The sequence below is a fragment of the Lucilia sericata genome, unplaced genomic scaffold (assembly GCF_015586225.1).
Source record: "Lucilia sericata isolate MDLA Ls3-8-SP2 unplaced genomic scaffold, ASM1558622v1 Contig000028F_arrow, whole genome shotgun sequence".
Classification (NCBI taxonomy): Eukaryota; Metazoa; Arthropoda; class Insecta; order Diptera; family Calliphoridae; genus Lucilia; species Lucilia sericata.
Window position 1 is genome coordinate 1,110,429 of NW_023994066.1, and position 27,573 is coordinate 1,138,001.

The following is a 27,573-nucleotide window of genomic DNA, read 5'->3' on the forward strand; positions in this document are numbered from 1 at the left end:
GTGGTTTCCGCCTCAGATATGCAGAGGAAGGAGTTGGAATTTTGAAAAAATTATTACAGCATAGTGATCACAGATACAAAAACCTTCTAAAAAGTTGTGATATCACAAAAACGGGAAATATTTTGTTTTTTGAAACGAAGCCTAATATACATATATATATAGCAGTTCCAGAGATATGGGTCGCCGAAGTCGCCAAACTGCCAAAAAAAATCGAGACTTTCAAAAATTTGAGGCCCCAGTGGGTTAACATCTTCCAATTGTGCTCAAGCTTTGAAAATCTGACAAAAAAAAAAAAAAAAAAAAAAATACAGTCGAGCACATACAAATCACACACAAATCCAATCTGCTTAAATATTTACTTATTTAGTAGTCTATTACAATACAATTACGTTGCACAATGTTTGATTTTAAAAACCCTAAAAATAAATTTAAATAAGGAGTAACATGTAAGAGCGGGTGTTTGAGATGGTAATCAAATGCCAATTAATAATCAGATTAGTTAATCTAAAAATAAATTTAATCTTATATTAATCCCCTTTGATGTTTTTGAGTACAAGATTAAACTTCGCAGTGTTGCCATACAAAACAACAGAAAACTTCACTGTTTGTTATCAAAACAATGCATATTTTATAAAAAAGAAGAAGACAATTGTAAATTTAATATGAAAATTAATGAAAACTTAAATCAAAAAAATGTATTTTGAAGTGTCCATAATTTATACTAATCAATAAATAGAATATTTTAATGTTTATATTTATAAAAATTTTATTAATTTTTTTGCATCAGCTGTTTACACTTTTGCATTTCGTGCTTAAGATTAAACCACCTCCATTGGGCGCTTAAACTTGCAAACAAAATTAACTAATTGAGTACTCAAAAACATCTTTCGAGGATTAATTTTAATTTAATAGCTAATCTTTCACCTAAAGATTAATTTAATAGCTAATCTTTCACCTAAAGATTGGCCCTAAGTGTGCTATATTCGGGTGTGCCGAATCTTATATACCCTACACCATAATATATTTATAAAATATCAATTTTATAAAATTTAAATTTATTTCATGTATCATTATTATAGCAATAGCAAAACAAAATAAACCACAACAACGCTAAACGAAATAAACACACAAAAAACAAAATACACAACGCAATGAAACTAACAACCAATACTTCATATTATGGAAATTACAAACAGAATGACTTGTGTTTTGAAAACAACTATTCAGTTAAGATAGTTCTTTACTAAATTATGTTGGAATTCAATATTAACATTCCAAGAAAAAATAAAGGAAAAACAAACGTTTGAAAAAAAACTTCAAAAATGCAAATAATTTATGTACATAAATTAAAAATTTTCAAACAGCAAACAAAAGCTGAGAAGAAAATTCAAATATATCGTTATTTTTGGAAATTATGATAGCGAAAACGATATCATAATTTTATGAAAAAACGATATCATAGGGAAAGGTATCATTTAGTACGTAAATAGTATCGTTCTCGATACGAGAACGACAATCACTTATGATAGTTTTTATCACCTAAGTGATATCGTTTCGATATCGTAATATCGTTTTGTTTATTGGGATATAACAATTTCATATTTTTTAAAAAATATAAAAATATTTTGATAAAATCATGTCCTAGTTTTTAATATATAATAATACTAGCTTACCCAGTGTGCTTTGCTGCACTAAAAACCATATTCCCATATAAATCCCAGATTTACGACTTTGAGTATTTAATTTATATGGAAGGAGCCACACCCAGTATTTCTAGTCTACTTATTCTTAAACCAAATGTTCATATTGATTCTAAAGCTACTTGTACAACAGTTCAGGTCTCCTACCTGTTGTACTTTCCACAGGTGTCAAGTTGTTCTTGCAAAATTTGATGATTCTATCTCTAATAGTTTCCTAGATATACGAAACTTTGTATTTTATTCTTATGGGGGTGCCACGAATTGTCCATACAAAATTTGACTCTAGCTGTAGTAGTTTCCGAAATAGACTACTTTTAATACTTACTTTCTTAGTGGACGTGGCACTTTGCCTACTTGAAATATCAAAATAAAAAGTAGCCTATAGTTCCTTCCAGGCATACACAAAGACACTGTGAAAATTTCAAGAAAATCGGTCCAGCAGTTTAGCCCTCTATAGACATCAAACAAATAAACAAACCTACAAATAAACACACATTAATTTTTATATACAGTGACTTCCACAACTGTTCACACAAACACTAAATTTTAATATTTTTAGAACTTATAAAAAATTTTTCCAGCGAGACAAAAATTTCATTCTTTATATTTTAAATATATTACGTCCTGAAAAATTAACTAAGCCATAAATTATGAAATTAAATTTGATTTTCGTAGAAAAGGAGTGAAAAATGTAATCATGTTTTTTGAACACTATTGTAACCCTACCTATATATGGACATTTTCTATTTTCCGCATGGATATATCAGCATTTATTGTAGCAAACTTTTGCTGTAATGATAGGTTTAAGACTCTTTTGCATGTTTTTAATAAAATTTGATTAAAAATATGTGTTAATTTTAGCTCATTCTACATTTATCGTCACCTAATGTTTTTTAGGTTATGGGGCACTGAAATCTCATTATTTTGGTATATTTGTATTAGATGGTTATATAAATCTTTTGTTTTAGGTCATCGTCCTACATAATGAAGGTTTAGTGTGGTTTACACTAAAGCATTTAAAGAATTGGCAGGTAAGAACTCCTTAAATTTTTTTTAAGATTCCTAACTCTTCTCCATGAAACCAAACACATATCAATAAAAACCCTACAACAATTATCAAGACCGAACCGAACCGAAAATTTTTCGAATATGCCAAAATTTATCATAATATGTGATCTACAGTGCCACATAATCTGGAAAAGCTTTATAAGACGATGAATGAAGAATGGGTTAAATTTGACAAATAGTTTTTTATGGAATTTTATTTAAAACATAAAAAAGAGACTTAAACCTATTATTAAAGCAAAAGTTGGTTCCAATAAATGCTTATATATCCATGCGGAAAATAGAGAATGCCCATATATCAGTAGGGTTACAATAGCGTTCACAAAAACATGATTACATTTTCACTCCTTTTCTACGAGAATCAAATTTAATTTCATAATTTATGGCTTAGTTAATTTTTCAGGGCGTAATATATTTAAAATATAAAAATAAAATAAAATAATACTAAAAATATTATAATTTTGTATTTTTGTGAACACTTGTGGAAGTCACTGTATATAGATTCATATGGGAGGTGTCGCTCCTCCTATAGGTAGTCCGGCATTTTATTACCCAAAATTTTTACACGGATGTTAAAGTTCTTCTTGCAAAATTTGAAGATTCTAGCTTTAATAGTTTCCAATATAAACGAATTTGTGTATTTAAATTATATGGGGTAAGTCCGCCTTCTTTTTGTCCTAAATAATCATATTGACAATAAGGTGTCCTTCAATATTCGAGGACCTTAACTGTTATAAGTTCTCAGATATACTGATTTAATATTTTCTTAATATGGAGGGATTGGAATGTGTCACGCCCACTATAGCCATTCCGCCCATTTTGTCCACAAATGTTCTTACGGATGTCAAAGTTGTCAATAAAAAATTTTAGTACTCTAGCTGTTGCAGTTTCTGAGATATGCGACGTTTAATACTTATTTTGTGTGTGAGCGTGGCTTCTCGCCTTCTTAAAATTTCAAAGTAAAAAACTAGCCTATAACCTCTTCCCGACATACAGGAATACACTGTGAAAATTTCAAGAAATTGGTGCAGCGTGGCTTCTCGCCTTCTTGAAATTTCAAAGTAAAAAGTAGCCTATAACCTCTTCCCGACATACAGGAATACACTGTGAAAATTTCAAGAAATTCGGTGCAGCCGATTAGAAGTCTATAAACTTCAAATATACAAACACACATTCATTTTTATATATATGTATATAAAAAAACACTTTACGATTTTAAAGATTCTAAATGTAATAGTTTTCCAGATATACATTTTTTACATTATGGGGATGTCACGAAAACGGTAATTTAGATTTAATGTTACCTATGAAAAAAATAAATAATATAATAGTTTCCCACATGTACGAAATTTCATATTTAATTCATATGGGAGATCCCATTGGTAATCCGCCCATTTTTCTCTAAATGTTCACATAAATGTCGAAGTTTTTCATGTAAAATTTTCTAGATCTTATATTTTTTCAGATATATGAATTTTTTATTTAATTCATATGGGAGGCTCCAATTTCCAAGTCCGTCAATATATTACTCTCTCATGCTCTAATAGTTCCCCAGACATACGATTTTTTCTACTTATTTCATATGAGAGGTTCCAACCCCCCTAATGATAGTCCGCCCATTTTCCCCAAAATGTTAAATTTCATCGTGCAAAATTTGAAGATTTTAGGTCTATTAGTTAGTCAAACGACAACGCCAATTTATTTACATGGATGTTAAAGTTGTTCTTGCAAAATTTGAGGATTTTAGCTCTAATAGTTTTTCAAATATACGAATTTTTCTATTTACTTCATATGGGGGTTCAAGTCCCCCTGATAAAAGTCCGTCAGATTAAAGTTCATCTTGCAAAATTTTAAGAAGCTAGCTCTATTAGTATCCCACATAAACGAATTTTTGTATATTTTATCCATATGGGAGGAGGAATGCTCCCCCAAATGGTAGTCCGCCAATTTATTACATGGATGCTAAAGTTCTTCGTGCAAAATTTTGAAGTAAAAAGTAGCCTATAGTTCCTTCCAAACATACAGGAAGACACTGTGAAAATTTGAGAAAAATCCGTCCAGCCGTTTAGCTGTCTATAAAGTCCAAACAAACAAACTTACAAACACACTTTCATTTATATATATATATAGACTAGCTATACCCAGTGTGTTTTGCTACCCTAAAAGCAATATCTATATATCTATATATATAAAAATGAATGTGTGTTTGTTTGTATGTTTGTATGTTTATATGTTTGTATGTTTGAACGGTATAGACTACTAAACGGCTGAACCGATTTTCTTGAAATTTTCACAGCATAGTCCTGCATGTCTGGAATAGGTAATAGGCTACTTTTTATTTCGAAATTTCAAGTGGGCGATGAGCCACGCCCACATTAAGAAAATATAAAATCCGTATATTTTAGATAATATAACAGTTAGAGGTCTCAAATTTTTTCGGAGCCACTTTAGTGTCAATATGATCATTTAGGACAAAAATTAAGCGGACTAGAATTAGGGGGCGTGGTACCTCCCATATAAATTAAATACAAAAATTCGTTTATCTGGGAAACTAATAGAACTAAATTCTTAAAATTTAGCACGAAGAACTTTAACATCCATATAAACATTTTGGGTAATAAATCGGCGGACTACCCATGAGGGGAGCGGCACCTCCCATATTAATTAAATATAAAAATTCGTTTATCTGGGAAACTAATAGAACTAAATTCTTAAAATTTTGCACAAAGAACTTTAACATCCATGTAAACATTTTGGGTAATAAATTGGCGGACTACCCATGAGGGGAGCGGCACCTCCCATATTAATTAAATACAAAAATTCGTTTATCTGGGAAACTAATAGAACTAAATTCTTAAAATTTTGCACAAAGAACTTTAACATCCATGTAAACATTTTGGGTAATAAATTTGCGGACTACCCATGAGGGGAGCGGCACCTCCCATATTAATTAAAAAAAAATTCGTTTATCTGGGAAACTAATAGAACTAAATTCTTAAAATTTTGCACAAAGAACTTTAACATCCATGTAAACATTTTGGGTAATAAATTTGCGGACTACCCATGAGGGGAGCGGCACCTCCCAAAAAAAAATCGTTTAACTGGGAAACTAATAGAACTAAATTCTTAAAATTTTGCACGAAGAACTTTAATATTCATCTGAACATTTTTAAGGAAAAAAGAGCTTACTTTCATCTGGGGGGCTTGGAGCCCCCATATGAATAAAATAGAAAAATTCGTATATCTGAGAAACTATTAGAGCTAGAATCTTTAAATTTTACTTGAAGAACTTTGACATTCATCTGAACATTTAGAGTATAACGGGCGGACTTCCAATGGGGTACTTGGTACCTCCCATATGAATTAAATACAAAATTTCGTTTAACTGGGAAACTAATAGAACTAGATTCTTCAAATTTTGAACAAATTATTTTAATATTCATCTGAATATTTTGGAGGAAAAAGGGCGGACTTTCATCCGGGGAGCTTGAAGCCCCCACATGAATTAAATTCGTATATCTGAGAAACTATTAGAGCTAGAATCTTCAAATTTTACATGAAGAACTTTGACATTCATGTGAACATTTAGAGAATAACGGGCGGACTTTCAATGGTGGGCTTGGCACCACATATATGAACTAAATACAAATTTTTCATAGATATATAGAAATTGGCGAACTTGCAATAATTTGCTTGACATCTCTCATATGTAACATATTGTAAATCTGGAAAACTATTGTAGTTAGCAACTTCAAAATCGTTAAGTGGGTTTTTTATTTATACATACTGCTTTTAGGGTAGCAAAGCACACTGGGTATAGCTAGTGTTTAAATAAGAACCCTCCAAACCCTTCACTTTTTGTATTTAATTTATATGGAGGTGCCACGCCCCCTAATGCTAGTCTGCCTACTTTTTGTCCTAAATAATCATATTGACACTAAAGTGGCTCCGACAAAATTTGAGGATTCTATCTGTTATATTATCTCAAATATACGGATTTAATATTTTCTTAATATGGGCGAGGCTCCCCGCCCACTTGGAATTTCAAAATAAAAAGTAGCTCATTACCTATTCCAGACATGCAGGAATACGCTGTGAAATTTGAAGAAAATCGGTTCAGCTTTTAGTAGTCTATAACGTTCAAACATATAAAAATGCAAACAAACACACATTCATTTTTATATATAGATAATATTTAATATTTGACCTACTTATAATTTATCAAAATTTTAACTTGGGACACAAAGCTGAAGTAGAAAACTGAAAGCTGTTTTGGATGCCTTGATGTTTTCCCTATTCATCCCTAAAGTGTTTCACCAGCCCAGAGAAAAAAGTCGACCCTATGGGCAAAATTGTATAAAATTACAATTTTTGGGATTTTCGATCAAATGTTTGGGAAATTCCTTTGACTATTTCAGTTTTTACACTTTATTATTTAGAATTACAAATTAAAAAAAAAAACAAAAATTTGTATTAAAAATTTTATTAAATTTGTAAATATCAGAAACAATTTAATCCAAATTTATCTCAAACCAATTATTTTTATTTAGATAAGTTAATTTTAGATTTTACAAAAAAGTAAATATCTTAATTGGATTAAAAAATGTACCCATATAAATCTCAGTCAGGCATGGAGAATCGAAATTTTTGAAATGGCACTGAACCCCAACCAAAACAGTATTTTTTAATATAATGGTACTTTTTCTGATTTTTTATAAGATCCAAAAATATCTTATCTAATCAAAAACAACACGGTGACTCAGAAATTAATTTCATCGACAATAAGTCCAATTTTTTGTTAACACTGTTTTCCAAAATGTTAATGCCATAGTAAACATAATAAAGTAAAAAAAATATTTAATTCATATAAGAGGTACCGGTAGTCCGGTTAGTCCGGTATGTTAGTCCGCTATGTTCGCACCTATCAAATATTTGACGAAAATTACGTAACCCATAAAAAATCGAGATTTTGACATCCTTTAAATATACATACATATATTTATTTACACACACGTAAATACATATATACATTAGGGTGGCCCTGTTTGTATGGAGGAAAAATAAGTTGTCAATGTTCCCAACTAAAATTAAAGTTTAACTGATTTTAAGATACCGTTTCTCAAAAATTTTGTCCTGCCTATTTGGTGAGCTGGATCAAAGATCCAACTTTATTTTGTTCAATTAACATTATTAATTATTAAATAAAAAAGAATTATATAAAAATCCAAACTGAGTCAAAAATTAAAAAGTGCGATTTTTCGCTAATATTTTGAGGAAAAAATTACGTTTTCTTATTTTTAATTTATCTTTAAAAATTTCTAAGAAGATATAATAAAAATTTATACTTTTTGAAAAGCTAACTTTACATAAAATATTTTGAATAAAAAAATGCTTCAAACATTTTTATATCGTGGGGACTAGGTCCATGCAAAAAAATGCCTTCTTTTTATATAAAATTCTAATTTAGGCCAAAAATTCTCAAATCGGAAAGTCGATATATAATAACCCATTTTAGATGACGCAATATGTTCTTAATTATTTCCCAAAGAGTTTCGATAACCCCGGCCCTGGTGTGGATAGTATAGCCAAACAAGTTAGAGTGCTATATTCGGCTGAGCCGAATCTTAAATACTCTCCACCAGCTACTTTTATATTAATACTTTTTTAATTGTAGAATAAGTTTTCTCATGTTTTTTAATAGAAAATATAGCAAGATTTAACCGTTATGTCAATACTCATATACCCGGGTGTGTTTTTCATTTTTGAAGTGATATATCACGAGAGCTATATATCGTATAGATTTGAAATTTGGGGTATTAGATATATATTTTTTTAAGCCGATTTATGGCCGATTTTCTACTTTTACCTCGTACATCAATACCCAACATACCCTGTATATTTTTGTATCTTATGAAGAAAATTTGAACTAAACAACAAATTTTGTTTAAAATACTGAAGAAATGTGTCATTGTTCATAAATTTGAATGTGAAATATCTTTTGGACCCTACAACATTTACAAATATGGACCGATTTTTATGAATTAAAATTTTTTCAATGTTTATGACTTAGTAAACTAAATTTATGCTTATTATAATAATTTTATTCTTATATAAACAAAAATATTTGAGTTTCAATTTTCAAATTTTAATTTTTGACCATCACTTAATAATCTTTTTTTGATAATAAATTCCCTACTAACGAAAACAAAAACAATTTATTTAATGCTAATCGATTTTATATACCTCAATTAATAATATAAAAAAATTTGTTCAATTATATTTCCCCGTCATGTCAAAATTTTAAAAAGTCAAATTCTGCATAATATACATTATACGTTATGTAGGGATTTTTCTTAAGGTTTTTTGCATATGATATTTTTGTTAATAGGAAAACAATGAGAAAACTTCTAAAAAATTACAAAAATTGAATGGTATGTGATCAAAAACTATTTAATTTATTTGTACTGGCGTTTTATTAAATTAGTTTTAATAATTTATCTAAATTATACACTAAAAATGTATAAAAAGATAAAATAGCCATATAAAATACCCGGATATGCTGGGCATTGATGTACGTAATTTTGCTCGGGTATAGACAAGACGGTTAAATAGCTTAAATCTTACTATAAATGCAAGATTTATGGAACGTTACAAACACCGTTTTCTTTTGTATTTTTTATAGCGCCCTAAAATATGATTTAGCGATAATTAATAATTTGTATGTGTGTAAAAGGTTTAAGGAAATACAAATATATTATAACCCCCTTATTCACAAACAACATTTTTATTTTATAAAAGGTTTATAAAACAAAATTTCCATACAAAATCTAATTTATAAACTGTTTATAAAATAAAAATTTTGTTTGTGAATAAGGGGGTAAGTGTTTATACTACACTCAAAAAATTTTTACATTAACTGATTGTAGTTTATTCAAAAAGTTTTCTGTTAAGTTGAAAACTAACAATAAATCAGTAATTTTACAAAGAAACTTACTTATTAACTTTTTATACATGTTATTTAAAAAACAAACTATGAAAAACATGTTTTTTCAGTTCCTTTATTTTTGTCGGTTAATTATTCTATAAAAACATAACAAAAAAAGTACACAAAGTTTTATTGTCAAATTAAATATTTTATACAACATTTGATTTTTCTTTGTAAGTATTAATTGAAAGAATGCGATCTATTGCTCTAATTAAAGATTTTTAATTTATTAAACAGATTTTTATCATCACATTAAAGTTTTTTCAAGATTATGAAGTTAACGATTTTGGGGGTTGAAAGGAAAGGTAGGAGTTATTGCACATTTGCTTAAAGTAATGAGAGAGCTGCGCTGAATTAATATTTGGCCTTAAAATGTGATTTTATAGATATCGTATCATATTTTTACTTATGTATTTCCTTCATTGAGATATCTTAGCCTAAAGCTTGTAGGAACTGAGATTAAACAAGTTAGAGGGCTATATTCGGCTATGCCGAATCTTAAATACCCTCCACCCGCAAGCTAATTTTAATTAAAAATATTCAACTCGAATTTTATTACAATAGCTTTAGTTATCAAAGAAATATTTGGGTTTGGGCGATTTTCGGAAGTGGACCTTATGTGGGAGCTATAGCCAATTATGGACCGACAAGATCTACGTTAGTAGTATGATTTCTGTTCACATTATATTTGCGTTTACATTGTTGATATCGATATATTTGAGGGAGTTATTAACGATAAACTTCTTTCCGGGAATATACATATTCCTTTGTATGGGGGTTATGGGAAATATTGTATCAATTGTTATGATTTTAAACATACTTAATCCCTGGCAGAAAAAAATAACGTGTGGCAAAATTCATCGAAATATCTTTGGTAGTTTCTGAGAAAACTACTTAAGAATTGAGGACCCGGAATATATATAATATATATATATATATATATATATATATATATATATATATATATATATATATATATATATATATATATATATATATATTACACACGGAATGACAAACTTATATCCTATATTACCACTGATGGTGGTGGAGGGTATAAAAATACATTTAACGAGACTTAAGCTGTGCTAATTTCTTCATAAAAATTGTTTTTGATAAGATATCACTTCCTTGTGCTGAGATATTGTCCTTTCAAATTTTGGCAAAATCATCTTTTTTGCAAATAGTTGTTCACTCACATATTAGGTTAAATATCTTAATTTTAAACCCTTAACAGCTCGCGCTCTAATATTGTCTTGAATATGGTAAAGAAGTTCTTCTTAATCTCGAAAACCTGATGTGATTGAGGTCAGATAAGCATTCAACGCAGCTCGTAGCTTTTTTCTTATTATGTCGCCCTGTGGTATTTTAATTTAGCTTTGTTATTGTATTTTAATTGCAGTTGCTGGGAACATGATAAGAGAGCAGAAACAGTCAGTTTAATCTTGTTTGGAAATAGAAGGTAGACCTCCAACAGCTACTGTTATATTAATATTTTTTTAATTGATCAAATATTTGTAGAAATAAGTTTTCTCATGTCTTAAATAGAAAAGCACCAAGATTTAAACAGCTTAAATCTGTTACAATTCCAATATTTATTGAACATTACAAACCCCATTTTCTTGTGTATTTCTATAGCGCCCTAAAATATGCTTTAACGATATTTAATAATGTGTATGTATGCATGTGTGTGAAAGATTTAAGGATTTTCAAATTACATATATATATATAAATATATATATATATATATATATATATATATATATATATATATATATATATATATATATATATATATATATATATATATATATATATTTGTAGAAATAAGTTTTCTCATGTCTTAAATAGAAAAGCACCAAGATTTAAACAGCTTAAATCTGTTACAATTCCAACATTTATTGAACATTACAAACCCCATTTTCTTGTATATTTCTATAGCGCCCTAAAATATGCTTTAACGATATTTAATAATGTGTATGTATGCATGTGTGTGAAAGATTTAAGGATTTTCAAATTACATATATATATATATATATATATATATATATAATTTTGTTCCACACAAAAAAGACAGTTAAAGTGCTTTTAGGGGCAGGACATAGTATGGGAGATATGACCAATTATAGACCGATCGTAAAAAATTCTTTAAGCAAAACTTCTGTACATAAAAGCTATATTTCAGTACAATTTTGTATCTATATCGTAATTTAGTAATAAGTAATTTGTGTTCAAGTGATTTTTGGAAGGGACACTTGCATGGGACCGACCGTACCCATGTTATGAACCGATCGTGAAAAAATCTTGAAATAGAATTTTTGTATACCAAACTAATATTTGTGCCAAATTTTATATCAATAGCTATTTTTGGTAATGAGTAATGTGCGTTTAAGAGATTTTCGTAAAAGGAAAATTTCAAAATTCTGTATCTACATATATCATTATTTGGCAATGAATATTGAGCATTTAAGTGATTTTCTGGAAGGGACCAGTTATGGACCGATCGCAAAACAATTTTATAGTGTTATTTATGAATATGAGAGCAATATTTGTGCTAAATGTATGGATATCAATATTTTGTAATGAGTTATGTGCGTTTAAGTGATTTTCGGGAGGGGACCTTGTATGGGAGCTATGGCCAATTATGGACCGATCCGAAAAAAAACTTCCATAATAATATTTCTGTATATGTGAGCAATACTTGTACCAAATTTTATATGGATATCTTAATTTAATTATGTGCGTTTAAGTGATTTTCGGAAGGGGACCTTGTATGGGAGCTATGACCAATTATGGACCGATCGGAAAAAAATTTTCATAGTAATATTTCTGTATATGTGAGCAATACTTGTACCAAACCTTATATGGATATCTTAATTTAGTAATGAGTTATGCGCGTTTAAGTGATTTTCGGGTAGGGACCTTGTATGGGAGGTATGACCAATTATGGACCGATCGGAAAAAAACTTTCATAGTAATATTTCTGTATATGTGAGCAATACTTGTACCAAACTTTATATGGATATCTTAATTTAAAAATTAGTTATGCGCGTTTAAGTGATTTTCGGGAAGGGTCCTAGTATGGGAGCTATGACCAATTATGGACCGATCGAAAAAAAATTTCATAGTAATATTTCTGTGCATATGAGCAATACTTATTCCAAATTTTTTATATATATATATCTTAATTTAGTAATGAGTTATGCGCGTTTAAGTGATTTTCGGGAGCGGACCTTGTATGGGAGCTATGTCCAATTATGGACCGATCCAGAAAATTTTTTCTCTGAATGAATTCTATTGACATAAGATTTTAATTTGTAAAATTTCGTGAATATATCGATATTCTGACGGAAGTTATTAACAAAAAACTCATTTTCCGGGAATATATACTTTTGTATGGGAGGTATATGAAATTGTGAACCGATTCTGTAAATTTTTCAACAGGAATCAAGATCTTGTGTAAAAACGAATGTATGATGACTTTCGTGAAATTATCGAGAAAATTACATCAGAATGTGTAAAAATGCTTATTTTTTCGGAGTTGTTTTAAATTTTGATTCATAACTTTTCCCGATGCAAACCGATTTTGCTCATTTTCAATACCAAACTGTACTGAATAATAGTTAATATTTTGGGTGAACTTGGTTAAATTATATTGCTTAGTTTTAACGCGAGCGTGTTTTACACAGACAGACAGGCAGACGGACGGACATAGCTAAATCGACTCAGAATTTGATAAGGACCCAGAATATATATACTTTGTTGGGTCTCAGATGAATATTTCTTGGTGTTACACACGGAATGACAAACTTATATATACCCTCTATCACCACTGATGGTGCACAGTGGGGCAGAATGGAAATTTTTTGGAAATAAATCTGGCATTTCTAAACGGCTGATCCGATCGGGATAAAATTTGGCGTGAGCGTAGCCAAGGAGTATTCGAGTTTAAGTTTTGAAGATGAACCCTGCAGATGCCCCAGGGACGGCGCTGTGGCGGCTCAAAGTAGGGTACCTACGACATGTAAAATTTTTAAACTCGTGCCATTTTTTTGTTTTTCATCCAAATACAAAGATTTTCTGAAAGCGCTCGACGAGATCTTGAAAAAACATGCTTGGACATACTACTTATCTCTTATAATATCCGAGTTATAGGCATTTAAAAATTTAGTGATACAAAATTTACCATACCTTGGTCCGCCTTTTTTTTAATACCGGGCGTAATTTTGGACCAAATGGACTCAATTTTTTCTTGTTAGTTAGACAACAAAATTTCCAATAATATACAAAAAATTTCAGATCAATATCATTTACAGATCCAAAAATATACGTTTTTTAATTTAAATATTCAAAAAATTTTAGATTTTTGCCGTTTTTTTGCCCAAAATGTGTCTTAACTCTTTTATTAATAAAATAAAATTTTCTTTAAGAACATATAACAATTTTATAGTTTTCTAAAAGGTATCTTTACGCAGAACGATTTGGCGTAAAAAACTTGTCCTATTTTTTGAAAATGTTGCTACTGCGTCCTTCCGAATATGACCTATTTTTTATCAAAACTTCAACTTTGGGCGACATGTTCTAAAATCCCAAAGCTGGGATCAGAAAACTGAAAGCAGTTTTGGAAACCACAATATGTTTTCTATTTACTCCAAAAGTATTTTCCCAGCCCTGAAAGAAATGTGGACCCTATGGGCAAAAATGTAAAAAATCCCATTTTTGGGATTTTCATTCCTATTTTTGGGAATTGCGGGATGCCCTTTGACCTTTTTTTTGCATTTTCTTATTTGAAATGACAAATTTAACAAGCGTTGAAAATTTCATTGAGTTTTGTTCATAAATAAAGATTTTGTCTTATATTACATATTTGTTAAATTTCTAAAACTATGATTTATATCAAAATTTTAATAAGGTCGCAGATAGCTACAACTATTTAGTCCATATTTATTTCTTAATATCATTTTTTAGTTAGATATGGAAATTCTCGACCCTTTACAAAAAATTTCAAGCCAATATCTCAATTACATTCAAAAATATGTTCATTTAAACCTGTGTCCTTTAATTTCATCTTTTTCATATTTTAGTATTAAGTATGACAGAACATGTTTAAATCTTATATTTACCTATTTTCGGAAATGACAAGAATTGGTATCAGAAAATATATTTTTATTTGGGTGAAAAACAAAAAAATGGCACGAGTTTAAAAATTTTACATGTCGTAGGTACCCTACTTTGAGCCGTCACAGCTCCATCCCTGGGGCATCTGCGGGGTTCATCTTCAAAATTTAAACTCGAATACTCCTTGGCTACGCTCACGCCAAATTTTATCCCGATCGGATCAGCCGTTTAGAAATGCCAGATTTATTTCCAAAAAATTTCCATTCTGCCCCACTGTGTGGTGGTGGAGGGTATAAAAATAATTGAAAAACTCATTGGATTCAAATGAAAAATTTGTAGTTCGTTTTTTAAATGAAATTTCTTTTGTTTCAAATGAATTTGACTACATAATTTAACTACATAATTGTTCAATTCACAATCAAGATGTATATTGTACCTTCTAAAGTGTAGTAACAGTGATTGTGAACAGATCTTTTTGCAGCAAGTCATAAGTTTATGTTTTCAATGAAAAAAATCAAAGCAAACAAACATACATAACATAACAAATATATAATATTAAATTAATTAAACAAGCAAAAAAAAAACAAATTAATTTCTTTGAATTTTAAATTCTTTTATTTTCGTTATTCCACATATAATTTAATAAAATTTAATTTTTTTGTTTTGGTAAACACCAGTCTGTATGTGATTTCGGTGTTACCACTTTATCGTTTTTTATGCCAAAATCGATTGCATTTTTTGTTTATATGCTGAAATGAACAATTGACAACACTAAACTTTCTTACAACATTGTTATGACTATTGTAGCAGCTGCTGACATACTACTCGTACAATGCTACAACATCGATTGTGAATTGAACAAATATTTTGAGTGTGCAAAAGATAACGCAACGAGTTATATACGGTTAAAGTGATTTTCGAGAAGAGATCTGACCAATTGTAGACCGATCGTGTAAGCTACATTTCTGTATATAAAAGTAAAATATGGGCCGGTCTAAATAAATTTTAAATTACAAAAGTAATATTTCTGCCAAATTTTGTATGGATATCATTATTTGGTAATAAGTTATATGCATTTAAATATTTTTCTGAAGAGGACCTTGTATGGGAGCTATGACCAATGGTGGACCTAAAGCTTAATTTAGTAATGAGTTTTGTGCGTTTGAGTGATTTTCGGGAGGGTACATTATGGACCAAATATGGTCCGATCGTGAATAAATTTTAAAATTACATTTCTGAGTACAAAAGAATGACAAAGTTATATACCCTCTATCACCACTTATGGTAATGGAGGGTATAAAAACTAAAAAATCCCATTTTTGGGATTTTTCAAACCTTTTTTGGAAATTGAGGGATTTGTGAAAACAATTTTACATTCTCAATGAGGAAATCTGTATAACTGTTAAATTTCGTTAAAAAATATTCATAAATAGGTTTTATATTTAAATTTTAAAATTTTTGTGTTCGTAAAAATTCAACAAAAAACTATTTTTGACTCATTTTTTTAAAACAGTCTTCTATGAAATTTTGAATTGCTAAAAAATTTATAAATTTCTGAAAACTTAATTTCCAATCCATTGATATATAAAATGTCTACCTTGTCCGTTTCACATGTAAAAGGAGGAAATATTTAACATCTCATGGTTCTTTATATGTATATCTTCTTAGAAATTTTTAAAGATAACTTTTTCCAAAAATATTAACGAAAAATCGCCACTTTTAAGTTTTTTAAAAAAGTGGACAAGTGTGGGTAAAAAAGTTGAAAATTTAATTTTCAAATGCGAATATCTCCCAAGCAATAAGAGATAATTTATAGCTACGACAAGGTTCATAGTACTCATCGAGCAGATTTCATATGTAATAATTCTTTTGAAGGTGTCTTACTTTGGGGACCTTTGGCCGCTCCCCCGGTAGGCCCATGAGGTCCATGTTCAGAACTTAAACTCGACAGCACCTCCTCATTCATTCAAATCGGACTAACCGCTTAGAAGTTACAAAATTATTTCCCTCTATTTTTTCCTATACCGCGTGCGTCAGGAAAAAAATTTTGAGAATTGGTATCTTAGAATGTACTAAATTTTAATTTTCGGTGGGAACATCAACAACATTAATTTTGGGATCACCCTAATATACATATATCTTGAAAGTAATTAATTAATAACTTTTAATAACTTTTTTATTGTTTGTTTCGACATTATTTGCAATTGCAAAGATTATGTAAGATCAAAAAAACATATACCAAAAGTAGAGGTTACGCCGTATCTTTAGGGCCAATATTTAGGTGAAAGATTAGCGATTAAATTAAAATTAATCCTCGAAAGATGTTTTTGAGTACTCAATTAGTTAATTCTGTTTGCAAGTTTAAGCGCCCAATGGAGGTGGTTTAATCTTAAGCACGAAATGAAAAAGTGTAAACAGCTGATGCAAAAAAATTAATAAAATTTTTATAAATATAAACATTAAAATGTTCTATTTATTGATTAGTATAAATTATGGACACTTCAAAATACATTTTTTTGTTTTTAATTTAAGTTTTCATTAATTTTCATATTAAATTTACAATTGTCTTCTTCTTTTTTATAAAATATGCATTGTTTTGATAACAAACAGTGAAGTTTTCTGTTGTTTTGTATGGCAACACTGCGAAGTTTAATCTTGTACTCAAAAACATCAAAGGGGATTAACATAAGATTTAATTTATTTTTAGATTAACTAATCTGATTATTAATTGGCATTTGATTATCATTTCAAAAACCCGCTCTTAGTCATATAAAAGAAGTAGAAGTAAAAAGAAGTAGAATTTACTCCATGGAAGTACCAAAAAAGCCCTGAAGAAGTGATGGTTTTAACACAGGCTTGTCATAGGAGGGATGTCCTTTTTATTTGATTTCAAATTGTCGACTGAAGGGATTCTCAAGAAGTAATTTTTATATTCTTTTCTTGGAAGCTACTTGGAAGTGAAATTGTAGTATTATAGAATATAACTAATTTGATTAAAATAATATTAACATAAATAAAGGAATTACACACATTTCACATAAAACATATTTTGGGGTAATATGTACTTTTATTATTTTACTTTTTAACTAAAAAGAATTGGAAAAAATATACCTTCAGTATAAAAAAAAATATAATTATTTTCGCTTCTTTGGAAGTCATTCAACATCACTTCCTTATTATCATCTTTTGAAGTGATGATAAATTAAATTATTTTGAATGTTCTACGATTTATTTTTGCTAGGTGATTTACCAGATGTACAAATTTTGATATTAACTTTATACAGAAAATGACATGATCACTATTTCTTATCCGCACATTTTTACACAAAATACTAAAGTTAATCGCAAAAAATTTGGAACTGTAGCTGTTACAGTTTTCCAAATTTACGTAATTTGGTACCAATAAGCACTCAAAAATTATAAATTCAAGTGCTTGAAATTTAATTATAATTCAATTTTAATTCCAGTTTTATTTTCAAGTAAAAGTCAAATAATGTTTTCAAACCAAATTTTCTTGTCAAACTTGAAAATAAATTAAAAATATTAATAATAAAAATGTTCATATTTTTACTTCAATGCAACAAAATAGAACAGCAAATGTTGGTGTCAGAATTTATAAAAATCAATGAATCCAATTGCAATAAAAGGTATGTATGCAGATTAAACCAACCCAAAACGGGATTAATGTAGAAAATATTCTTTGATATATATAGAATGTATATAGAATAATGCAAATATTTCTGGTTGATGCGTTCTTTCAAGATCTTTGCTGATTTATTTGTAATGTTAAAGAAACAGAGTGATCCTGTAAATTATGTTTTATACAAGTTTTTGCCATGTAAAATGTATAAATATGTATGTAATTTTGTCCTCATTCATTTCTTATTTATTATTAATAAATGTCTTAATTATGTCTGTTAAATTTTAAGATATGTGGTAGTATGTTACACCTACAGCTAATACATATCTACATAAATATATATACATATATGTATATTATAGGTGCTTGAATGTAATTACTTTTTCGATAGGAATTATATTAAAATTCAAGGTTTGAATTAAACTGTATTTCAAAGATTGAATTTAATCATTTTTTCTATTCGAGTTGTAATGTTATTCAAGCCTTGAATTAAACTGTAATAACATTATAATGTTCGACCTGAATTCAAGTTTCCTTTTCACTGGAGAATGCTATTGAATTAAAGTGTAATGCAAGTGTATTTCAACACTTGAAATTTGAATGTTTGACTGGAATTAAATTGATTTACACTTGAATTCCAGCAAAAATGCTTATTGGGGTATTACCACTCCCACTATTGCTATTTATTATATATTTAGGTGTCAAAGTTGTCAAATCATGGTTGGCAACCGTTTCGAAACGGTGCATTATGCGACATTTACCCTGAAAACTTGGTCAAAAAGGTATAAGTAATATAGTGAAATTTCTAGACTTTAAGTTGAGATTTGTAGTTTTGAGACGATGTTATTGTCAGGAAAGTGAAGAAAATTAAATGCGTTTTTAGAGTTTTTTTATTTCAACAGAATATTATATTTTTTGGGCTAAACCAATAGAGATTTTATATTGACTTTTTTATTTGAAAGGCAATTTTAATTATTAAACTTCAATAACAAAACTTGAAATAGAATTACATGTAATTGTAATTGGTTATTGGTCAATTATACATTGCAAGTATGTAATTGTAATTGAAAAACTTCATGCGAAAAACTGGTATGCGATCGAGCAAGTCCGATGATTGTGTATAGCCTTCCAATGTGTTCAGTACACATTGATTGGGAGGAATAACTAGCAACGTTTCCAGAGCCTTGGTCAACGTAGTACTCCCGCTTATACACAAGCGGCATGTACGCTGTATTGGTCTAATTACACTTTTATTAAGCCAATGTATCTAAGTAGAACTAAGGCCCCGTTTCATGCTTATGGTTCTCATACATAGCGCTGGCACCAATGTACCTTGTTAATCCTGTGGTGTCTCCATTTTAATTTTCGGTCATGGATTACACCTAAGTTCTTAACTCTGTTTGTCACCGGTATCATCTTGCCCAGGAAACATGGTTCAATATGCTATAAAAATGTTTGTCTTTCTTGTGAAAAGACAGTTTTCCGTCTTGCTATCGACTATCCGTTCCAAGGTTTTAATAAGGTTTTTCGGATTTTGGTATAAATATCACCTTTGCATCCTACCATTTAATTGGGATATATTGGAATTTTAAGCATGCAGTCAAAATCTTTGACAGATCTACGGAAAACACTATCCGGGCCTGCAGCTTTATTGTATGCAAAAGCGAGAGTCTTCTCAAGGTTCCGGATGTCCCCTGTTACCCAGGGTTTCTCCTGGTCAGATATCCGCTCTCGCAGAGGGCAACTGTCGTCGAAGGATTCAAACAGGGCACTTGTGAACGTTTCAGCTTTGGCGTCAGTGTTGTCTTTATTTTGACATTGAAGTGGGTACTGTTCTAAACTGTTCTTTAGTAAATAGTAATAAATTGACGGTTTTGCAATAGGTGCGTGTTATTTCCCATCCGAATTAAATACAAAAATGCATATATGTATGTCGAAAACCGTTGAGCATTTTGAGCATAATTTAATTATATAAGAACATTTGAGAAATTGGGGGAACTTGCAGTAGTGGACGCTGCACCTTCCATACGAATTTAAGGTATGTATGAAGAATTTGTACATACAACATACATACATACATACATACATACATACATCATACATACATACATACATACATACATACATACTACATACATACATACATACATACATACATACATACATACATACATACATACATACATACATACATACATACATACCTACATACATACATACATACATACATACATACTACATACATACATACATACATATATACATACATACGTACATACATACATACATACTACATACTACATACATACCTACATACATACATACATACATAACATACATACATACATCCTACATACATACATACATACATACATACATACATACATACATACATCTACATACATACATACATACATACATACATACTACATACATACATACATACATACATACTACTACATACTACATACATACATACATACATACATACTCATACATACATACATACATACTACATACATACATACATACATACATACATACATACATACCTACATACATACATACATACATACCATACATACATACATACATACATACATACATACATACATACATACATACATACATACATACATACATACATACATACATACATACATACATACATACATACATACATACATACATACATACATACTACATACATACATACATACATACATACATACATACATTGCCTATCCATCCCTTCGTAATTTCACGTTTTAAATTCAAAAAAAATCAAATATAATTATTATATTAACTCACCTCGTATATGTCTATTCCGTGGTTAAGAGACCATGAAGTTTGAAAATAGTCTTCAATCCGTTGTTTGAGTTCTTTCGGCATCTACAATGAACAAATTTAAAGACTGGAAATATTATTCATTTCCCAACATACCATTTAGCAATCAAACCGCAATATAACTTGAGAATAAGCTTATAATAATATTTGTTTTTAACCTTTTTTTTATTAATATTATAAAAATGTTTTTAAAATGTGAATTCGCAAGCAGTTGTCAACTATGGTTCAGAAAATATTGTTGTACAAGTTAAGGCTGCACTTAAAGTATTCGCCTTACTTTAAAAACTTTATTACTCTCTTTTTGCGATCTCTCCTTCTTTATGCAATTACTTTAGTTTTAGTTTAATTTTGTCTACCGTCAAATAAGATATCCTCATAGAAAAGGAAAGCGGAGTTTATTGTTAAGAATTGAAATTGTGAATGAAATAAAACTTTCATTAATTTTTTAATACAAATTAAAGTGGTTTTATTTTAACGAAAAAATAAAAAATTAATTGGCGCCCAACGTGGGGCTGAGACGAAAATTAAACATTTAAAGCTAGAAAAAAATTGTAAAATTAATATAATACTTAACATACACAATTTTTGATATTACTTTTATGTTTAAAGAACATTATAAAACTATATGTTTTAATTAATTTTTGTGAAAAAAAAGTGATGTTCTATAATAAAAATAGAGAAAATCTATCTAATAAAGTCAGTATACCTGACACACAATTCGCGCTACTGGGAAATATCTTACAAATGAAATTACATTAATTTAACGCAACTAAAATAAATGTAAATTAAAAAATAATAAAGACATAAGTTATAGTAAAAATTTAAAAAATTAAAAACTAGAAAATTATAAAATAAATAACTGAACAAAATAAGAGTTATAATACAAATGTGAAATCATAAAATTGAAGAAGTAATCAACAGAAAATAACATTTTAATAAAAATAACGGTATTCAAATTCTTGAAAAAATTCTTGACAATAATTCAAATGAAAATAAGAACGAACCTAAGCAAAATTAATGATAAATTTAATATAAGAAAAATAAGACTAAATAAAAGAAGATAAAAAATTGGAGACTTAAAATATACGTAATTATTAAGAGTACTGCAGTTGGATAAGAGCAGCTAAATAATAAAGAGATTTAATAAAAGCCACGAACAAATCTACGAGAAGACGTAATTACCCAGCGGTAAATGAAACAAAGTACTTAGATAATATTCGATGACATCAGTATGACATTCTAAGCGAGCAATCTAAGTACTTAGAGTGCAATGTATGCGTAATCCAACATATCATGCACTTTAATTATAACATAGATTACGATTTAAGCAGAGAGTTAGCTGCCTTTTTCATGTTGTTTTTTGTTTTTATATCTTTAAAAAAAAAGAACTAAAGTACCGTTTTATTTTTCTTTTGTATGTATAGGTACTACATGAAAAGAATAATATTTTTGTTTCAGTTTAAAGTTGATCTTTTGTAAGTGAAGTTGTGTTTTCTTAAAAAATTTGTTTTATTGTAAAAATTTAAAATAATTGTGGTGATCTAAATGCCACAAACGGATTTAAAAATTGGGGTAAATTTACTTCATACATTCTAGTTTTAATACTGACAATTTCTTCTTGTTTGTTTACAGGATCTGTAAAGGAAGATGGCCGAAAGTTTCAAAAGAAAATTAAGATTCATTTCATTTATCTTCGTTAAAAGTGTTTAATTATATTTTTATTGAATTAACTATAATACATGTTTATTATTTGATGATAATTTTTAAATAAACTTACATAATTTGAAATAAACGTAAACAAAAAATATATTTTTTCTATAACAAAATCGGAAGACATGGTACTTTAACTTACAAATGCAAATAGGATTGTAATCTACATACATTACATTCTTATTTGCAAGCGTTTATATGCGTCTCATTAACTTCGCTTAGAACTCCACACATTATGTAAGTGAAATTTTAATTTGTCTTAATGAAACTGTGGCTTACATTCTAAGCGAGAGCACATCGATGAGGCAGCCTAGGACACTTTTATGTTAAATCTAAGTGGAAGAATAAGTGAAAGCATCACCACTGACTGCCACGAAATATCACTTAGATAAGCGAGTACATAATGTGTATTTTTACCGCTGGGTACTGAAAGAGCTGCTGTTGACTAAGAGTTGATACTAAAAAATATATGAAAAGAGTGCCATTTAATATTAAGTAATTTAAGTATTAATATGTTATTTAAAATTAATAACTTTATAAAAAATTTATTTCCTGAAAGAATATAATTAATTATATATTATTTAATTATTGCCTAAAATTATTTCTATATGTATAAATGTTGAGTAATAGTAATTAATTAAGAGATTTAAAAATATGAGCTATTTACATAAGAGTAATTTAAAATCAAAAACTTTATAACTTTTTACTTTTTTCTACAATTACCTAATTAATCATATGCATGCATGTTTAACTATTTACTTAAATTTATTTTATCTAAAATATTTTAGTTACTAAATATAATTTGTTATTATTAGCTTTCAATGTTTTAGAATTTTTGGCCTTAATTGTAACTATATATCGATTTATGGTTAAAATTGTTAAAATTACGGAGATATTAATTAAAATATTTAATAAATAATAATTTCTATCCTTATGAACATCGATGATTTATGCCCCTATTATGGTTTACAACTCAACTCAGTTGAGTTGAAATTGAAAAAACTCAACTTTTGAACAACTCAACTTATATTTGGTATTATGAATTACAACCAATTTCAGTTGTAATTGTGTTGATGTTGCCAACCTAAAAAGTGCTTTTTTGTCATAAAATTAAGTGAAAAGTTTATGAATTTCTGTTTTTCGTAAATGACAAATGTATTGAACATCTTTTTATTGTAAATTCGCTTGAAATCAGTGATTAATGAAATTTAAAAAAAATGTTTAAAAAAAAACTTTACTTTGTTTTATTTTAAAAATTTATTCTAAACAATTGAGTTGTAATTTGTTACAACTGCTTTTGATAAGTTGTAATTTTTTTCAAAAAAGTTGTAATAAATTTCAACTTTAAATTTTAAGTTGTTATCGATAATACCAAAGACCAAAATTTCAACTAAAGAAGAGTTGAGTTGTAAACCATAATAGGGGCATTAATATCGGATAATAAAAACATTCAAATTAGCTCTGAAAATACTTCCTTAAATATGGATGCCAGTACCGTCCAAGCTTTACTAAATACTGCTTTAATCCAGGCAACTGAACAAGCACGTCAAGGGTTTCAAAACACTATTGATGATCTAACTAAAAGATTATACGCCTTAGAATGTCCTGTTCAGGTTGAAGAATATAAGCCCATAACTATCAGAGTAGGTGTGAGATGCAGTGTATCTCTAGACATAGTGAAATCTATTCCAGAGTTCAGTGGAGATGCGAGCAAGTTTATGTCGTGGCGTCATGCCGCAATAACTGCCCACAAATTATATGAAACTTATGAGGGCAGCTCCACATATTACCCGGCTGTAGGAATAATTAGAAATAAAGTAGTAGGAGCTGCTGACTCAGTACTGAGTTCGTATAATACGGTGCACAGTGGGGCAGAATCGAAATTTTTTGGAAATAAATCTGACATTTCTAAACGGCTGATCCGATCGGGATAAAATTTGGCGTGAGCGTAGCCAAGGAGTATTCGAGTTTAAGTTTTGAAGATGAACCCTGCAGATGCCCCAGTAGGGTACCTACGACATGTAAAATTTTTAAACTCGTGCCATTTTTTTGTTTTTACCCAAATACAAAGATTTTTATATTTTCTGAAAGCACTCGACGAAATCTTGAAAAAACATGCTTGGACATACTACTTATCTCTTATAATATCCGAGTTATAGGCATTTAAAAATTTAGTGATACAAAATTTACCATACCTTGGTCCGCCTTTTTTTGAATACCGGGCGTAATTTTGGACCAAATGGACTCAATTTTTTCAATATCATTTACGGATCCAAAAATATACGTTTTTGAATTTAAAAATTCAAAAAATTTTAGATTTTTGCCGTTTTTTTGCCAAAAATGTGTCTTAACTCTTTTATTAATAAAATAAAATTTTCTTTAAGAACATATAACAATTTTATAGTTTTCTAAAAGGTATCTTTACGCAGAACGCTTTGGCGTAAAAATATGACCTATTTTTTATCAAAACTTCAACTTTGGGCGACATGTTCTAAAATCCCAAAGCTGGGATCAGAAAACTGAAAGCAGTTTTGGAAACCTCAATATGTTTTCTATTTACTCCAAAAGTATTTTCCCAGCCCTGAAAGAAATGTGGACCCTATGGGCAAAAAAGTAAAAAATCCCATTTTTGTGATTTTCATTCCTATTTTTGGGAATTGCGGGATGCCCTTTGACCTTTTCAATTGTTTTTTTTGCATTTTCTTATTTGAAATGACAAATTTAACAAGCGTTGAAAATTTCATTGAGTTTTGTTCATAAATAAAGATTTTGTCATATACATATTACATATTTGTTTAATTTCTAAAACTATGATTTATATCAAAATTTTAATAGGGTCGCAGATAGCTACAACAATTTAGTCCATATTTATCCCTTAATATCATTTTTTAGTTAGATATGGAAATTCTCGACCCTTTACAAAAATTTTCAAGCCAATATCTCAATTACATTCAAAAATACATATGTTCATTTAAATCTGTATCCTTTAATTTCATATTTTTCATATTTTAGTATTAAATATGACAGAACATATTTAAATCTTATATTTACCTATTAATTATCGTTCTGTTTCGTTTATGATCATATAGGTAAAAATATACAGGTAATGATAATTTCGTTTCTTTCACTAATAAGAAATATCAATGACTGAATTACAGGTTATAGTAATATAGTCCTAAATGTTAATAGGTAGACAATTCGTAATTTTTTACTTTGGAATACCTGTATCGGAAATGACAAGAATTGGTATATAAGTAAACTTCTCAGATTTCAAGTACCATATTTAATAAATCTACAATGAAGATTACATTAAAGTACGAAGAGTTGTGTTCCGTTTTATGGAGTGTATCTTCAAAAGGGCCAGAAAGAATTGAAGACATTTCAAATTATATAAAAACTACATATAGTAGAAAAGTAGACAAAACAGGCATATCAAACATTGAAAACTTTTTGATGTAAAAAGTAAGTCTGTGGATGGAAATCAAAAGAAATTTCGATTAAAATTTTGTAGTTGGATGGAAACTACTACGGAAATCTCAACTTACAACACATCAACAGGAGCGCCTTGCAAGTCATACGAAGACTTATGTTCAAGGTCAAAAAAAAAGAGGGTCACACAAAAACTTTTTTCAATCTCAAATGAGGAAATTATTGATACATTTAACGAAATGCTGAAAAAGGAAAACCAACATATGGATGCCGTACATATTGCAACTATTCTTCCTAATGCATCACCAAAACGACTTAAGCGAATTGTGGAAAGTATACCAACTCCAACATCACAATCAAATTTTACTGAAAAGGAAGCAATAGCGCTTATGTTGGAACTGGGTTTTAGTCGAAATAAGTACCAAATATTAAGGAAAGCTCTGCATGAAAAAGGACACAATATATTACCATCATACAAGGCGATCCAGGAAAAAAACAAACTATCCTACCATCACCTATTGCTGTTAATGATGTGGAAGCTTGTATTGATAAATCATCTTTGCTCGAAAACACAGCATCAAGAATTGTGTCAGACTTTTCAGAAGACCAACTAAGGAAAATTCATAACTGTGATGTTGTCTTAATGTGTAAGTGGGGATGTGACGGTTTATCAGCACTTCCAGAATACAAACAAGCTTGTGGAAGTCGGACATTAGCAGACTACAAAAGTGTATTTATGTCATCATTAGTGCCATTACGAATTCATTCATATTCCCTTAATCCATCATCGTCAAGCATCGGAAATTCATTTGAAGATATATGGATCAATACAACTCCGGGTTCAAAAAATTTTTGTAGAGCAGAAGTATTAATGAAGAAGTCCTGTCTTTCGGAATTTCACCACTTCATGCCAGAATACGATTTTTGGATTACTTTTTACACATAGCATACGACCTCAAATATAGAAGTGTGCCAGAGAATCTTACTAAATCAACAAAATATAATGAAGAATTGAAAGAACTGAGAGCTGCGGAAAAAAGCAGAATCCAAGAAGAATTTAAAGTTCAGATGGGATTAAA

General features: G+C 29.1%; 1 protein-coding gene across 1 annotated transcript in view; it reads right to left on the minus strand.

Annotated features, from left to right (window-relative positions):
• LOC119610424 (potassium voltage-gated channel subfamily H member 8) overlaps positions 1–27,573 on the minus strand; it is a gene marked incomplete at its 5' end in the record, with an annotated part of 274,124 nt that overhangs the window by 130,725 nt on the left and 115,826 nt on the right. Inside the window, one exon of the mRNA XM_037965618.1 lies at positions 21,320–21,400. Within this exon, the coding sequence (XP_037821546.1) occupies positions 21,320–21,400 (81 nt within the window). The remainder of the gene's footprint in view (positions 1–21,319; positions 21,401–27,573) is intronic.